Source organism: Kluyveromyces lactis (genome assembly GCF_000002515.2).
Source record: "Kluyveromyces lactis strain NRRL Y-1140 chromosome E complete sequence".
In the NCBI taxonomy this organism is placed as follows: domain Eukaryota; kingdom Fungi; phylum Ascomycota; class Saccharomycetes; order Saccharomycetales; family Saccharomycetaceae; genus Kluyveromyces; species Kluyveromyces lactis.
In genome coordinates this window covers 829,771-846,513 of record NC_006041.1, presented here as the reverse complement: position 1 = coordinate 846,513, position 16,743 = coordinate 829,771, and the positions used below count along the sequence as shown (strand labels likewise).

The following is a 16,743-nucleotide window of genomic DNA, read 5'->3' as shown; positions in this document are numbered from 1 at the left end:
TGTATGCTTAAGCAATTGTCTAATGCTTTTTTAACTGATATAATATGTTTTTGAACCTGTCGCAAATACGGGTAACATTTTTAACAGTTTTCTTTTTCCATCTAGTTGGAAAAGCCGTGAATCTTCAAGGTTAGAGAAAAAGTGTAAAATTGAAGCTCATCGCATGGAACTGATCATTTGATATTGGCTTCAACAGAGGTTCCTATGATTGAGTAGTGCCAACATTAAGAAATTTCTTTTCTAGTAAGTAGCACAGTTTAGTACCTTGCCAGTTTATCTGTGTTTCATAATGGTACACGCAGATGATTTAGATGATGGTCTAGTTTATGAGGTTAACGATGCCCAAGACGATGATGTGGTATCCGATGGTGAACTAGTCGAACTAGATAAGGACAATGATAGTAATACTGCAGATGAAGTTTCAGAGAATAAAAGAGCATTGGATACGGAAGATAATGGAAACACTTTATCCACTGAAGAGTCTGAAAAACCTTTAAGTAAAAGACAAAAGAAACTGGCTAATTCTTCTCTCCATCAAAAAAAACTAGAACGCATGGCGTATGAAAAAGCTCAAAAGGAGAACCTCCCTAAGGCATCAGTTGATAAAATTATTGAGTACTTAGCCACATCAATCCGTGACAAAAACCCTGATTTAAGTGCTTTAGAATTAGATGAGTTGTACTTTAAGAAACAGGACTTCTTATCGACGGAAAAATATGAAAAGGATCGCAGTTTGAATAATTTCCAAGATTTCATTCACACATTTTCAAAGTCACCTAGATCTATAATTCTTTCTCAATCCAACATCCGCGTTGCAGATGTATATAGAAGTGTTAACGGCCATCAAACAGCGGTAAAATTGTTCTCAAAGAATAAACTTAAAGATGATATAACTAAGGTGGAGGAACTGCTTGGATCTAAAAAGGAATCCAAACCAGAGAAGAAAAACAAGAAGTCCAATAAGAAGATGAAGGGTAAAAACTTTTCCTCAGAAACTGTAAAATATTTCATATCAACTCCAACACGTATTCAAAAAATCATAGAGAGCACCGATCTTTTCTTCCAAGGCAAAGAAAAATTAGATATATTCATTGATGCGAGTTACCTTGATCCAAAAAATAACACAATTTTCACATCAGATGATTCCGCTGTTCTCTATAAAGTACTCAAGGAGTTTTTGAAGAATAAATCTTCTGTAAAGATTTTACTGTTTTAAATATATTGATTGAATATATATATATATATGTTTAGTTTAAAGTTCGTGACATGCGTGGCTAGTTTTAATTTTGTTCATTGGAAAGGCTTCCGCATCGACAATTTTCTTGCGAGCATCGATGGCTTTCTTGCTAGTTTTGTCGCTGAAAGAGATATGCTGGATTTTCTTTTGTCTTTCAGTTGGTTTACTGTTTCAGCTGGTCTATCGAAATCTGTCATTTTCTTAATTGGAGAACTGGATCTCCGAGTAGTATCAGAACCGTGGAAACTTCCAGTAGAATTGTTACTGATAGAGTCATTAATTATAGACAAGGATGATTTTTCATGATTAAGTGCTGGACTTTCCGGCAACTTCTTAGGGCTTACACCCCGGAAAACTTGGGAAACAGGCTTCAAATATACCGATAAAATGCTACCAATGTTTAACTCCAACTCTTCTCTAACAATTGGATCCAATTTTGTGTTGATTTCAATGACAGGAAGTTCACCATCTATCATGTCCCGTACCACATCGTTGTTAAATAGTGGCTCAGAAGAGTTTCCTGCCAATGACAATAATCTCCAATACATATATGCATTATCTCTAAGATCGGGATTATCGTTAATTTCTGTGGCTCCTGACAATAATTTAAGACACAACTGTTCAGTTTCTTTTGATTGCGCTCTGCAGAAAAATTTCACTGCCGAGTTGAGAAGCAATAATTGAACTTCTAGACCTTCAGTATTGAAGTTATCAGAATATTTGCGGAATACACCTATTGGGTCTTCCAATTGATTTGAATGGTTGGTGACGATCCATATCATTGCACATTTCGATTCAGAATCTTGGATGGAATCAGAATATTGCGGTAAAAGTGGAACTACGAAGTCAAACTGATTAGGGTATTTCCTTAGAACATTTTTGAGCATGGAAACGACTTCCTGCACAATGTAATCGACGCCAAATTCTAGAAGTTCGAGCAAGACGTCAACACTATATCTTGCTGAATGTGGATACTTAACTGCCAAATTACCAATTGCTCTGATTGACTTTTTGGACATTTGGATATCGATATCTGTTGCTTGACCCTTTAATTCGTCAAGAATTTGAGAAGTGTTTTCTTCATTCGCTAAGAGATATAAAATCTCTAATTTTGTATCTTTGATATAAGTCGGGTCAGAATATTCAATGAAGAAGTTATTAGGTTCAAGGTGTATCAGTGGAGAGTCACGCGATAGTAAAAGTAAGATTACATTTCTCAATACCAGAAATTGAATTTCAGGAGGCTTATTCAATAAAGAAGTCAAGGAGCTTGAGAACTTTCTCACAAGCCTCTCTTCAATGTAATCAACGTAATTTGTTAGATAGATAATAAATTTTAGAGCATTGAGCACGACAGATGAATTCAAATTATGCAATTTCGGTACAGAAAGATCGATAAGATGGTGAGCTTCAGAATGCGTTTTTGGTAAGTATGCAGTAGTAAGTATATCGAATAGAATCGCAATATCCCATTCATTGATTTTTCCTAATACCTCTAAGAGATTGAAGCATATGTTCTGCGTTAGTTGGAGTGGGTTCATATCAGGATTGCTAACATGAATTTCATGAAGTACTGTGACAGCGGCAACCAATATTGTGGGTTCTTCTTTACCGTAGTCCAACATATCCATGAGAAAATAATATAGTTCTAAAACTTTCGTATGATCTAATTGATCCATTTTGATCAGAGAATGGATAGCTGCCTTCCTTAGTGGAATAGATATTTTTGAAGTTGTCATGATTAGCTTCTTCACATGCTGGAAGCCTTCTTGAATATACTCCGGTTCATCTATCGACGTTATTGTGCGCAATGATAAAATGCACAGCTCTTCAGAATTGGATAGAAGGTCTTGTAGGATAATTGGGAGAGCCATTCTTAACTGATCAGGCTTTGATGGAGTCAAAGTGCAAAAATATTGATGACACATTCGTTTTATCTCTAAATCATTTTCACTATTCCATATTTGTAGAACGTCAACGAATAATTGTGCCATTTCATGATAATTTCCCATGATCAAATTCGCTATAATCTTTCGAAGACATAGTTTCCTCTTCGAACTACCTCTGGCCTTACCAGAATCCGAAACCAACTCCCCTCTTATTTCATGTGCCTTATACTTGTAGAATATTTTGCTTTCCGACATAATTAATATCGTACTGACTGAAATGATATTAGAGTTTATATTTATAGTATCAACACAGCTCAATCCAGTTCGTGCAATATGGTTGTTTATGTAACAGTTGTCTCTTGAGGGAAATATAAGATAGTTTCATTATAAACCGTACTTTAATTTAGTGTTTGTTACTTTTGACATGTTCTTGAAATCAAACAAAAAGTCAGAGATTGGTGTTATTATTACCCGGACAAAGAATTTGTTCTAAATCCAAGGCTGGTTAATATGACATGGCTGCTTCAGTACCGTCCGAAACAGTTTGCTACCTCAATAATGTCATATTTACTAAGATATATGCTCAATACTAATATAGTTTCTTGTTAATGTTACATAGCATGATTTCTGGTCATAATTATTATACTTTTCCAAAACCTAAAAGATGTTGAATTAGTGATGCTATCGGTAGATTGTGGACTGTAATAGGTGGGAAGAATGTTGAAATATTCTTGCCGGAGAAAGACATCTGATGACCATTATAGTAAAACGCTAATGTATGATTGTTACAACTTGAGAAAACTCAAAGTAATTCAATTATTCCATGGTTTCATTCACGGACAACAGTCATTCGATTTTGTATATTTAGAATCATCGCATTCAAGTGTCGTTGAGACAGAAGAAACTCTCGGTACAGATCTAGTAGAAGTTGCTTGTGATTTTCTTGCCGTTACAATTTGAGGTCTCAAAAGTACATCATCAGTCATCCTTCTTTGTCCTTCAGTCCAGCCATCAAAATCGATTAATGCTTGCATACATCCCCATTCAGTTATTTTTTTGCTTAACCAGTCCAAATTGACTGGTTTGGTCAAATAATCATTACAGCCAGCTAATAGGGCCTCTGTTCTATCAATTTGTGAGTAAGATGCGGTAAGTGCAACGATTATAACAGGTGACCTAAACTTCGATTTGTCCAACACCATATTCTGCTGATTCGATTTCTCGACTTCATTTTGCTGATCACTTGTCTTTGCAGCAGTTGTACCTCCTTCTTCCTTAGAATTAGCATTTTTTTTCAGATTGGGCTTCTTAGAAACACTCTTTTGAGAGAAATTCCCAATATTGTTAATTCGTTCCAGTTCTCTTATTTTTTTTGTTGCTTCGAGCCCTGATAGCAGGGGCAATTGCAAATCCATAAGGATAAGATGACTATCGCCTTCTTTCCACTTTTCTATTGCTTCCACTCCGTCTTTGGCAACTTTGTAAGAAATTCCGTTCTTTCTTAAAAATAATGCTAGAATGGCTTGGTTTATAGCGTTATCTTCTACAATAAGCACGTTGATACGAGGAAACACTTTATATTTTGGAAGGTTGCCTTGCTTATCTAATGAGGGTGTGGTCCTTCTGGATAGTGGACGAGGTAATTCTGGAGACGATATTGTCTTTGTTAATGATATACCCACTTCCTCTTCTGTTAATGGTTTCTGGGCTGTCAACGCGTAACTCTCTGGATGTGGCGGTGAAGTTTCAATATTATCCAAGGAAATATTCGCTTCCTCATACGGAGAATCATTGCTACCTTCAATATCCTCAGGGGATACACCTTTTGGTAATAGTAGTATTCCAGTGTTATTACGCGAGCTTGAGAAACTTCCAAAAAGACTTGGCCGTCTTTGATCGGGTCTTTCAACAACAGAATCGATTTCAGTTCCCTGGCTAATATCTGAGAGTAGGATCTCTTTTTCCTGTCCTATAGCGTCCTTGGTGAATATACGTATTGGATCTAAAAGTTCAGCAGGAGTCAATACTTCAGGAGAGGTAGGAGAACTTGAAGACATCGGAGGATAAAACACTGTTAAAGCATCTTCACTTTTCTGTAAACCCCCATATAACTCCCTGTATACCGTCATAACGGGCGTATCCGGTTCTATGATGACTTTGTACGCATATTTCAGGTTATCATCAGGGGATTGAGATTGCTGTCGTGTATGCTGAGAAGATAACATCCTAAGACCATTGTCATCATTGAATGCGGTATCCAAAGAAGGACTTTGAGATGTGGACCTGTGTAACAACCTATTAAATGAGTTATGCAGTTGGGACCATCGTCCAACACGAATCTGATTCCTTTTTATCAGATTTTGATACTCAGAGTATGTTATTACGAATGTATTGGAATTTGCTTTCTCTGGTCCAACTGAATGAGAGTGCGATGGCTCTAGTAGTTCCGCACTGTAATAATAAAACCCAAGACTTATATTCGTGTTATCTTTGAATCTGAACCATCTCGTATTACTCAACTTGTTCAATACCTTACTTTTCACATCATCTATCATATCTCTCACTTCAATGTCGACACTAGTTGGTTGATTGTATAAAGTATCCTCAATAGGATTCTCGCCGCGAAAGCTATCGCATGGTGTGTCTAATTGTAACCAAATTCGCCGGGTACTTCCTGAGGTAACAGTCCGCTGCCCACTCAACGGTGAAGACGGCCGTATCCTGTTCATCGGTTCTTGCATCAATGTGCGTTATTAGCCTTGTTCGTGACGTCTTCCGAGCTTGTTTTTCTGCAATTATTCCAACAGGGCTTTTCTTTGAATTGTTGTTAGCAAGATCCGTTATGTTTCTATTTCTGGTTCCCTAGCAAAGCCAGGTAAGTATTGGTAGTATTATGACACAAGTGCGCACCGGATATATCAAATAATGAAACTCTTGCTGAAGTTGAAAAAATACGGTTTGTTATAGTGGGGCTAGTGTTTTGTCCTTCTAAATACTCATTTCATGTGTGTTAAATCGTCACTATATCGACATTTCTTTCAATAATTTAGGATCAAGATTGCTCTGTCCGACATCTACGGCGGTTTTTGCCACGGCAATTATGCCTGAAAAAGAGGGTCATTCACGTGACAATAAAGGCTAATTCAATATAAAGATAACCCCGGATGTGTTGGCAGGTTAGGAACTTATTCTTAGCCACTTGTTAACCGGTTGCTTCTTAACGCGATACACCCGGTTCATCGAATAATAATGAAGCATATAGGTGTTTCTCCCACCTCAGTATGTTTTATTTTGTCTTGTTATTGAAATCAACTAAGATTGTAAATATCAAGTAGACTTGTGCATGGTGTTCATGAAGCAAGAGCTGTGCAAAAAAACAGCGATCGTACGAACCGTCCTGTACCTGAAGTATTGGATTCATCTCTTGTGAGGGATTATAGGTTTGATCTTTAGAATTAGACCGTCAAAAGAATGACTGATACTGGAAGTGACGAAACGGGAACAGATAGAGTCGTCGAGGCATCGCCATATCTTACAGATCTCGATGTAAGGCGATATCTACTGCAGTTTATTCTACAATGCAAAGGGATAGTGAGTGAGAACTCACTACTTTCATGCTACTTAACGCTAGAGAATGACGCTGGAAGGTTTCTGAAAGATGAACCATTATCGTTGACAGCTTGGAGGCTGAAACTAACAGATCATGTCAGTAAACTTAATTTGCAACTAAGTCCCTTGAACTATAGGATAACGATGGTAAACCATCCAATGGGCAAGTCATACGTGAGCCGGAGGTTTGAAAATTTCATAACAGATCTAGTGGATGCTAATTGGCCTCCCAATGCCAGATTTTACGTGTATACCAATCTCAAGTACGATTCCCAAATGAAAATGGCGACATCATTCTCAGCAGCAGATATAGGGTTTTTGAAGTGGAGTATCGAGAAGATACTAACTGAAAGCAGTTACGTACAGCAGTTTGAAAGGGAAGAAGAATCCAGTGATGTGATAGATGAGGTGGATAATATATTACGTGAAAAATACGGTGATGAACACTATGCAGGGCTAAAACATTTTGTCTCGTATCGGATTGGTTCTGGGGAGCTCATGCAAACAAACGAAATAACACAAACAAGAGCAGAAGAGCTCTTGTTTGAGTTGTCTGAGCGCAAATGGCTCTATCGTTCTCCCGAAGGGAAAATTGGATTAGACGTTAGGTTCTTGATTGAAATGAAAGATTATTTAGTCGAGAATTTTGACGTCCCATTATGTGTCCATTGTAACGAAGTTGTACTTCAAGGCATCATCTGTCTAGAAGCCAGAGAAGAGCATAACTATGGACTACACGTCGGATGTTTAGAACACTATGTGAAACATGTTAGCGATAAGTGTCCAGGAAGTGATAAGACTTTCCAGGAAGCTGGCGCATACGCCATTGGATGATCATTTCCAGCGAGTTATTCAGCTTCCGCCGGGAAGAACATAAATTAAAAACACGAAAGTATTATATTTATGGTATTTACAAGTTGTTGTTTTTGCTTTTCTTTCTAGCCCGAGAATAATGCAACGTAGTAGTAATAATCCCTACTGTTTCTGATAGTATCCCCTTCGGCGCACTACTGTAGAAACAATAAAAATCACTTTCTTACCACTTTCTTCTCCAAGAAATCTTTTGCTTCATTAATCTTAGTGGCCAGATAAGGAGAACCACCTTTGTCCGGATGGTTTGCCAGCATGATTCTTCTATGAACTTCCTTCAATTTCTTCTTACTCAAATTGGTCTCATTCAAATTTAAAATCGCTAGTGCTTCCTTAGCGTTCATTTTTGGATCAAACCCACCTTTCAAATATTTCACACCTTGAGAGGATCCTCCAAGTCTCTTAGACACAGACTTATAAGCTCCGGCAGCAAAATACAACGCAAAGAACCCACCTACACCGGTGAGCACTGGATGATCTCCCATATAATCCAATGCTTGATCGAAATATAAATCCATACCGGATTTCTGCTGAGGAATAGGAGGAACGCCAGCAGCAGGATGTCCAATTACTACTTGCTCTGGTACCCTGTTGGAATTATCTTCGCCAGGAATGGGCAGCTGAGGAACTTCAATATTTTGTTGTGCCATTTCGTTTCAACACTTGGATCACAGACGGTAAGAAAACAGATAACAACGAGATCAGAGTTGCTTTAAAATGGAGCGAACCTCTGTAATAAATATTTTGAGTAGATATTAAAACCTTATATGTATTTCTTTATTTCTCCGATTCATTCATTCATTAATTCATTCACTAAATCATCATTCATTAATCACTATTGTCATATTTTTTACATCGATGGAAAACTTACAACAAAGATCCTACTTCCCAATATCCGAAAATCTCAGTATCCGTGTGACATGATAATGTAGCTGTGGGGTTCCTCGTAACCACGTGATCTGAAATTCATATAAATCATCTTTCACGGATTTGATCTTTTTGCTCTTTCCTTCTTTATTTCTTTTTCTCACTTCTATTCCCTTTTCAGCTCATCTCATCTCATCGCAGATTTTTCTTTTGTATGTGAATTTCTTCTTTCATGGTGCGGTAGTTTCAGTGGGTTATTTGAGAATGAAATATTTCGAAAAAAAAATTACAATTCAACTTATACAGAGATGAGCTTTCAAAAGTATCATTATTTGATTCTGAATCAAGAAGGGCTACGATCCATTACCTTGACACTTTGATACGGTTATCTGGGAAGTTACTGAACGGGAATTCATTCTTGTGGTTTACGGAAGATTTTGTTCAAGTTTGGTGCTACTATCTATCCTGGTGAGAAGATAGAGAAATAATAATATAAGATGAGAGTTTACGCATGTCATTTCTGTTCATCGCCTTGTTATCCGGGCCATGGTATTATGTTTGTTAGAAACGATGCCAAAGAGTTCCGTTTCTGTCGTTCTAAATGTCACAAGGCTTTCAAGCAACGTAGAAATCCACGTAAGTTGAGATGGACTAAAGCGTTCAGAAAGGCTGCCGGTAAGGAATTGGCTGTTGATTCTACCCTAACGTTTGCACAGAGAAGAAACGTTCCAGTGAGGTACAACAGAGAGCTTGTAGCTACGACTTTGAAGGCCATGAGTAGAATCGAAGAGATTAGACAAAGACGTGAGAGAGCTTTCTATAAGAACAGAATGAAGGGTAACAACGAAAGGGACTTCTTGAGAGATAAGGCTTTGGTGGAATCTAACCCAGAGTTATTGAGATTGAGAGAAGTGGAGTTGGCTAGACAAGCTGCTAAGGAAGAAGCCATTGAACAGGCTAGTGACGAGGAGATGGATATCGAATCTGAAGCTGAATCCGAAGTTGAATCCGAATCCGAAGCTGAAGAACAACTACAAAAACAAAAGATTCTATTGAAAAACAAGAGAAAGAACTCCAAGAGGATTGCGTTTTGAATAATCATGAAAAGAGAAAACATCAAAGACTTCTTTCTACCTCTCTTTCTTGGATAGCAAATACCTTTTTTCAAAGGGATTCGCTCAGCTTAATTTACTTACTTTTTATTTTACCTTCATGATTAAGATTCAAATTATCACAGATTCTAAACCCGGAGCATCGATATATTTAACTTCACCTCTCTGAGAAGCATAGCTTTATTTATATATTCATATAGATGCATGTGTGCTGTCTCTTTATGTACATTACAATCGTTAATAGATTTTAACAAAGAAATACAAGTAACATTTCTCCTCTTTCATCGAAGAAAAGATCTAATCTCTGAGTCATCGTCCGCCTTCGCCAAGAATTCTCGTAATGAATCCAAATCTGCGATCGATATCACTTTCAGATGCATAATTTCAACGACTTTATCGTACTTCCTATAACAACATCTCATATCTAAGATATCGCCCTTATGTGGTCTTTCACCTGATTTGGTATTGATGAACGCTTCGTCATAGATTGTCTCATCAATCAAGAAATAATATGATCTTTCTCTATTCGTTTCTGCATTGAAATCTGGAACGTTGCTAAAATGAAGATAAATCCCATCGGTTCTTTCATGTGAATGAGAAATGTCCTGAAATTGTGCGAAGATTCGAAGTCTTAACAACGTATCTCCTGCGTACTCCTCGATCTTTCCGGCAATTGTATCAAGATCCGTAATAATTTTGCTCATACTCTTCCTGTCATAAGATATATGCAGACATACCGGTAGTCAAGGGGAAGTGGCTCACTCATGTGTTCTCAATTTAAGTATTGCCCAGTTTATTAAAGTCTGGAAGATCTATCTAAAATGACTTTTGGAAAACTTTAAAAAAGGATAAATACAAAGAAATACTGATAACAACGGACTCTCTACCTGAGCTCATCACGGCTCAAAAGATTCTCAATATTTGTCCCTCACTAAGTGGTCATGTTGATTGGTTTACAGACACCAGCTTTCTTGTCGCGCTGTTTCCTCGACCCATTTCAAAATAGGCATAATTTATCCAATGTGTTTACGGTTTTAAACAGCTAGAGCCTTTCTCTTCATTCTCATTTTCCATATAAGTAGTAACAAAAAAAAAAAAAATTGTACATAACGGATTATTAACAATAGAAAGATTTTGGAAGAAAAGGGCGTAAAGACTGAGCAAATTTGTACATTAATAGACGTCCGTCACCCTATATTTGTTGCTAAACATATTCTAATGCATTCTGTGGATCATAGAAATAGTCATCAGGTACTTTTCATGGATGAAGATGATGTAGATAGCATTTCCAGATCAAACCACACGATATCATATTACCAAGTGGCAACTCCAAAATCACCACATGAACTCTCTTCTATAGCGGATAATGAGGATAATGACTCTATACACTCGTCACACCCACATGAAGATGCTGAAAGGTTAAAGTTTATGTCCACAAGAAGAGAAATACTGGACCAACTAAACTTGCAGATCATGTTGACACATAAAGAAATGGAGCATATAATAGAAGAGAATGATAAGGTATCCGGGCAGTTGGAAGTGTTAAAGATAATGCATGATGACCCTGAACTAACGGATAAGATCTCAAAGTACCAAGAGACGAGAACTAAAGAGGTGGAGGAAAGCATCAAGGCGGGATGCTCAAATGTGGAAACCCGCGAGGGAATCTATTACTACCATACAAGAAGTAAAGGCGGATCGAAAGTTAGTGGGCTACGGCTTGCTAATGAAAACGTTATTGACATTCGTATGCGTGGCATAAAGACTGTTCCTCAACAAACTTCAGCCACTGAGGTACAGAAATCAGAGGCAATAATTTCGAAGATGCCTCACCATAATCACCAACGAAACTTCAGTAGCACATGCGCTACTAGCAACAGTGGTATGATCGGAACCACTGACTTGGGTCAGCCTATATTCAGAAGACCTGATGGAATACTCATAATAATTACATGCTCTCAATGTGGAAGGGAAGGTTTCACATCTGCGCAAGGTATTGTCAATCATATGAGGCTAAAACATTTTCTCCACTATCAGTCACAACCCTTAGCGGTGCTCAGTAACCAGGTTATACTTCCGGATGAAAAGCAGGATCCAGAGATCCTAGCGAAGTTCAAAGAGTTAAAGAAAACTCCAAAGGATAGCTATTTGGCTTCGCCGATACCCTTACAACATAATGACAAAAAAATTACGAAAGACACGCCGAAGGCAACCTCGGTAGCTGAAGAATCCGCCCTAACGAAATCAACGACCCATCTTCAGAAAATGTATGGCAAGGACGATTTCAAGGATATAATCAACTACGTCAAGGACGCAAAGAATGATCTTGAAACGATAATGAAATATGAGGATGAGGAGGGTTTAGGAACCGCTTCAGAAGAAGAAGCAAAACCGAAACCTAGAAAAAGGAGTATGCTCAATGAACGGAATAAGCCTGCCGAAAAGAAAGCAAGACCAGATGTCATACATGTCACCGAGAATCACATTCCTGAGGAAGAAAAACGTTCTAGACATTATAATCTTCGTGCTAAGTCAAAGCTTAGGTCTTTCAATCGTGATGACTGAACGAAATTCAATATTTAAGGAACGAAAACACTATGTAACCATATAAATTAAAGAACTTTAATTGACTCCAGCGGATTGCGTTGCCAGCAATGTTTAATGCAATCACTTAGGTCGAATGTTTTATCTATTCAGTCATCCGTAACTTAAAAAGTTTTCCCCTATTGTCATGCAAAAAGATAATATTTTGAAAAATAAACTAGAATGAAATAGTACCTTGACGCTGGCCTACAATCCGTACAGGATTGTGGTAAAGTGCTTGTTATAAAGGAAAATATATGGGGAAGCTTGATGAAGGTGCGGGCTATGTGGAAAGAAAATAGGCGCTATTTCTCATCTAGGTGGTTTTATGCAATTGACATTCCTAAAACCAAACCTTTTGAATCAGAGTATGTACCAAAAACGGCACCTTTAAAATTTCAACCGTTCTCCAAGGTCGACTCCAAACGGATTGAGGACCTCTATACCCAGAAGAATTTCAGTAGGAAACTTGATGTTAATGAGGATCATCTTTTCGAGGTTGATCTGGAAAAGTTTTCTATGAATCCAATCTATTGGGACGGACCATCCTATGAAATACGAAGAGGTATCTGGTTTGATGACCAGAATAGGCCGTTGAGTCATGACTTAACCAAGGCTATTGAAGAATTACATCAGCAGTGGCTCTCTAGGGACAAAGAGAAATCTAAAACCACTGAACTTCGTGATATTTTCCGATTACCAAAAGATTCGAAATGGAAATACGTTATGTTTTTTGAAGACGATAGGACCGCTTTTTTGTTGCCAGATATCTACGGTGGACATTTACAGCTTACTATCCTACGGAGCTCAGTGGCTCAACTGATTCAATTGGGTGCATCCAAGCTTACCAAGGGCTATGAGGAACCATCTTCTCTAACAGAAAGAGCGAAAGAGATCGAGGGTCAAGTTATCGAACATGCGATGGGGTTAGGTAAGATATCCGATATGATCTCTTGGGAATTTAGCGACCTTGTGAAGTTCCCAAACGAAGAAAATAACAGTAAACAAGAAGAAGATATGATGAAAGATGAAATGTCAAAGGATTATGACAATGGTGATTCAAGTGAAAAGAGTCATTACAGACCAACTAACCATCTCGTTCTCTGTGTTCATGGTATCGGTCAAAATTTGGGTAAGAAGTATCAGTACGTTAACTTTGCGCATACTGTAAACCTATTACGGAACAACATCAAGTACTTGTATAAATCGAATCCTTCCTTACAGGAGTTCAATTCCGCAAGAAAGTTCCCTGATTATAAAACCAATAGTGGAACACAAGTTCTTCCAATTACGTGGAGGCATGCAATAGGATTCAATACAGACGAGACTAATACGAATCGTGACAATGAGGATTTGCCAACATTAGCAGATTTGACGGTAGACGGCATTAGACCTTTAAGAAAGTTGTTGGGTGACGTTGGCTTGGACATTTTGCTATACGGTGATGATTTTTACCTAGATAGAATCCTAAAGCACGTCACAAATGAATTGAACGATGTATATGAGAAGTATCGTGAACACAATCCTGAATTCGATGGCAAAGTCAGTTTACTGGGTCACTCTCTCGGATCCGTCATCTTGTTTGATATTCTTTCTCAACAGTCTAAGTTTCCGTTGAATTTTGAAGTTGATAACTTCTTCGCTATTGGTTCGCCAATAGGTGTATTCAAACTTATACAAAGAACCAAAATTGGCGAATCTGATTCCTCTACAAGACAGCAAACTCCCGCATGCAACAACTTTTACAACCTATTTCATCCCTGTGATCCGATTTCCTATCGAGTTGAACCACTAATAGACAAAGTCACTGCTAATTATGAAGCAGAATGGATTCCGCATGCGACCGGGTACGACTTCATTGCTGACACCGTGAAGAATTTGATGTCAGATAAAAATCTAAAAGAGAAAGAACTCATGACCCAACGATTACTTTCGAATTTGTTGCGCTTTAACAGCAACGGGCGTGTTGACTATTCTTTCCAACCCAATTTATTAGACGTGGATGTCTGGAGTGCTATAAAATCTCATGTCAGTTATTTTGAAGACATGGATACTGCAGGATTTTTGCTGAAGGAAATATTGAAGAAACACGTTAAACCTAAAACTCATGAAATAACTAAATTAAAATCAACCAAAGTAGAGACAAAGAAGACAAAATAGAGCATTATAAAAAACATTGTATAAAATATGTATAGTCTTGTTGAGAACTAACACTAATGGCGAGCAGTTGATCTGTCGCTTTTTCATTTTCAGCGTAGCTCATAAATTTAAATGCACTGTTGCCAAATCGAAACAAAAATGGAAAATCAAATGCGATTTTATAGAACCTTCGACAGATTATTGCGATGAGCACAGCAGAAAGATCAAGAAGCTGACCCAATACAGGAGCAAGCAAATTAAGTATGAAGTACATTATTGAGCACATGGAGCAAGGATTCAGTGAGTGGGTTACTTTAGAGTATGCTCAAATCATTCGTGATATTGGCAAGGATAACTTAATTCTTTCGTCATTACCAGAAGATACCGTTGAGTCCGATATTCCAAAGAAGCTCAGGGAAATGGGATTGCAGTGGACCACTGCGAACCTTGATAAAATCAATGAAGCGTTCCCAGAATTACCAGAGCTAAAATCTCAAAGAGTCTGTCTATTAGATCCAAGGGCAAAGACCGATTTGATTCCATCCGATGCTCAAAATTATGATTATTTCGTCTTCGGAGGTATTCTTGGAGATCATCCACCAAGAGACCGTACCAGAGAACTTATGGAGCAATACCCAAACTTACTCGTCGGAAAAAGACTAGGGGACAAACAAATGACTACAGACACGGCCATCAGAACCACCCAAATCATCATTGAGAAACAAACTAAATTTGAAGACGTTAAGTTCATCGATTACCCAGAATTCAGATTCAATAAGAACGAAGCTACCGAAATGCCATTCAGATATGTATTCAACTCTGATGGCCAGCCGATTCTACCGGAAGGGATGCTCCAATTAATCAAAAAAGATTCCGAGCAAAGTCTAGACGATCTATTCTGAGATAAACACAAATCAATGTAATAACTTTTAAGTATCCTATAATTATCAGATTACATGTACATATGTATATGAAAAAAAGGGAAACTGTTTTAATACTGAGACTGTGTAGGAGGTCGTGTTTCATTTTGAATATCGTTAAAAAATCGTCATCTATAGAAGGGGGGTAGTTCAAATACCTGATCTTTATTGAATTTATTTGGATTCTTCCTTCAAGAAATCACCCAACAACTTTTCAACGTCAAATTCGTCGGAACCACCAGCAGCTGGAGCAGCTGGAGTAGCAACAGCTGGCTTGGCCTTTTCAGCATCCTTAGAACCAGACATGGCGTAAGCTGCACCACCGAAAACAGAGCCCAAGGTAGCTATGGCTAAAATATGTGGTTGAACAGTCATACCGAAAATCTTGTAAGCAGCACCCATTATTAATATGTATGAAATTGTAGTGTTTGGTACAGTTTTTATGATTGAAATGGAATCAGCCCTAACCGGTGTTGAAGGGTTAAAAAAATTCACATAAACCAAGTATAACACTTGCTAACCTTGGAACGAAATCCTTTAATTCTTAAAAGCTCATTCGAGGAAGGTCAGTGTCTTTATGCGAAAAGAGTGAAATTCTGCGACATCTTCTGTGTGATCCCTTCGAATTTCACCTCGAAAACTTGGGCCAAAAGACGTTCGGAGTGATTAAATTTCATGAAAAAAAATTGTAAGTCACGTGGACAACATTTTATTTTCCTTTCCTCCCTTACTGCCCCCTTCCGGCAACATAAGGCCCTATGAATTGTGACTTCAACATGCTGTGAACCACCATTGTTTAAGCTCTATATATTGTTTTGACAACTCCAAAGCGGCGCCCACTACCAGCTAGTCATTTAGCCCGCATCATTGCCATGTTCAGTAGTTTGTAGTTTACTGTCCACATGGAATTTTCTAGCATCACCGAAAACGGGAACCTTTCTGACATGAAAGTTGAAATTTATAAAAGGCTATAAAGCTTACACACTTTACAAAATGAAGGATTCGACATTTTTTCAACAATAGAGTGCCAAGATTATATCAAAGTCAGCGTTTGTACAAGATCCTTGATCCTCCTCGATTGATATTCTTCCCCTAAGAAGTAATCACTATAATAATAGGTCAAAATGTCCACTCTATTGAAGTCTGCTAAATCTATTGTTCCATTGTTGGACCGTGTTCTGGTGCAAAGAATCAAGGCCGAAGCCAAGACTGCTTCTGGTTTATACTTGCCAGAAAAGAACGTTGAGAAATTAAACCAAGCTACTGTGTTGGCTGCTGGTCCAGGTTTCACCGATTCCAACGGTAACAAGATTACACCATCTGTCCAACCAGGTGACCAAGTTTTGATCCCACAATTCGGTGGATCCACAATCAAGTTGGGCAAGGATGATGAAGTCGTTTTATTCAGAGACTCTGAAATCTTGGCCAAGGTCGTCGAATAAAGGTCTCGAACGTTACACCAGAATTAAATTTAAAGAACGATGTTATGAGCCAGTATCTTTCTCTGTTATTGATGA

At 38.0% G+C, this 16,743-nt stretch overlaps 12 protein-coding genes across 12 annotated transcripts; 7 read left to right on the top strand and 5 right to left on the bottom strand.

Moving 5' to 3' along the window:
* Positions 1 to 289: 289 nt before the first annotated feature.
* Positions 290 to 1,216, top strand: CMS1 (Cms1p; the record flags this gene model as incomplete). The annotated part of the gene is made up of 1 exon (XM_454381.1): positions 290 to 1,216. One exon carries the CDS (start codon positions 290 to 292, stop codon positions 1,214 to 1,216), a length of 927 nt encoding a protein of 308 aa, XP_454381.1.
* A 74-nt stretch (positions 1,217 to 1,290) lies between these two features.
* Positions 1,291 to 3,381, bottom strand: APL1 (Apl1p; the record flags this gene model as incomplete). The annotated part of the gene is made up of 1 exon (XM_454380.1): positions 1,291 to 3,381. The coding sequence occupies one exon, from the start codon at positions 3,379 to 3,381 to the stop codon at positions 1,291 to 1,293; it is 2,091 nt and encodes a 696-aa protein (XP_454380.1).
* Positions 3,382 to 3,959: 578 nt separating this feature from the next.
* SSK1 (mitogen-activated protein kinase kinase kinase SSK1) lies at positions 3,960 to 5,867 on the bottom strand (the record flags this gene model as incomplete). Its single annotated transcript, XM_454379.1, has 1 exon — positions 3,960 to 5,867. The coding sequence occupies one exon, from the start codon at positions 5,865 to 5,867 to the stop codon at positions 3,960 to 3,962; it is 1,908 nt and encodes a 635-aa protein (XP_454379.1).
* Positions 5,868 to 6,597: 730 nt separating this feature from the next.
* Positions 6,598 to 7,569, top strand: NSE1 (Smc5-Smc6 complex subunit NSE1; the record flags this gene model as incomplete). The annotated part of the gene is made up of 1 exon (XM_454378.1): positions 6,598 to 7,569. One exon carries the CDS (start codon positions 6,598 to 6,600, stop codon positions 7,567 to 7,569), a length of 972 nt encoding a protein of 323 aa, XP_454378.1.
* A 194-nt stretch (positions 7,570 to 7,763) lies between these two features.
* PAM18 (Pam18p) lies at positions 7,764 to 8,255 on the bottom strand (the record flags this gene model as incomplete). Its single annotated transcript, XM_454377.1, has 1 exon — positions 7,764 to 8,255. One exon carries the CDS (start codon positions 8,253 to 8,255, stop codon positions 7,764 to 7,766), a length of 492 nt encoding a protein of 163 aa, XP_454377.1.
* Positions 8,256 to 8,969: 714 nt separating this feature from the next.
* RLP24 (ATPase-activating ribosome biosynthesis protein) lies at positions 8,970 to 9,566 on the top strand (the record flags this gene model as incomplete). Its single annotated transcript, XM_454376.1, has 1 exon — positions 8,970 to 9,566. One exon carries the CDS (start codon positions 8,970 to 8,972, stop codon positions 9,564 to 9,566), a length of 597 nt encoding a protein of 198 aa, XP_454376.1.
* Positions 9,567 to 9,865: 299 nt separating this feature from the next.
* Positions 9,866 to 10,288, bottom strand: KLLA0_E09417g (uncharacterized protein; the record flags this gene model as incomplete). The annotated part of the gene is made up of 1 exon (XM_454375.1): positions 9,866 to 10,288. The coding sequence occupies one exon, from the start codon at positions 10,286 to 10,288 to the stop codon at positions 9,866 to 9,868; it is 423 nt and encodes a 140-aa protein (XP_454375.1).
* A 514-nt stretch (positions 10,289 to 10,802) lies between these two features.
* AHC1 (Ahc1p) lies at positions 10,803 to 12,149 on the top strand (the record flags this gene model as incomplete). The annotated part of the gene is made up of 1 exon (XM_454374.1): positions 10,803 to 12,149. One exon carries the CDS (start codon positions 10,803 to 10,805, stop codon positions 12,147 to 12,149), a length of 1,347 nt encoding a protein of 448 aa, XP_454374.1.
* Positions 12,150 to 12,437: 288 nt separating this feature from the next.
* On the top strand, positions 12,438 to 14,327 carry DDL1 (putative carboxylic ester hydrolase; the record flags this gene model as incomplete). Its single annotated transcript, XM_454373.1, has 1 exon — positions 12,438 to 14,327. One exon carries the CDS (start codon positions 12,438 to 12,440, stop codon positions 14,325 to 14,327), a length of 1,890 nt encoding a protein of 629 aa, XP_454373.1.
* A 242-nt stretch (positions 14,328 to 14,569) lies between these two features.
* SFM1 (protein-arginine N-methyltransferase SFM1) lies at positions 14,570 to 15,208 on the top strand (the record flags this gene model as incomplete). The annotated part of the gene is made up of 1 exon (XM_454372.1): positions 14,570 to 15,208. The coding sequence occupies one exon, from the start codon at positions 14,570 to 14,572 to the stop codon at positions 15,206 to 15,208; it is 639 nt and encodes a 212-aa protein (XP_454372.1).
* A 192-nt stretch (positions 15,209 to 15,400) lies between these two features.
* Positions 15,401 to 15,628, bottom strand: MCO10 (Mco10p; the record flags this gene model as incomplete). Its single annotated transcript, XM_454371.1, has 1 exon — positions 15,401 to 15,628. One exon carries the CDS (start codon positions 15,626 to 15,628, stop codon positions 15,401 to 15,403), a length of 228 nt encoding a protein of 75 aa, XP_454371.1.
* A 722-nt stretch (positions 15,629 to 16,350) lies between these two features.
* HSP10 (Hsp10p) lies at positions 16,351 to 16,668 on the top strand (the record flags this gene model as incomplete). Its single annotated transcript, XM_454370.1, has 1 exon — positions 16,351 to 16,668. The coding sequence occupies one exon, from the start codon at positions 16,351 to 16,353 to the stop codon at positions 16,666 to 16,668; it is 318 nt and encodes a 105-aa protein (XP_454370.1).
* Between the last annotated feature and the right edge of the window lie 75 nt (positions 16,669 to 16,743).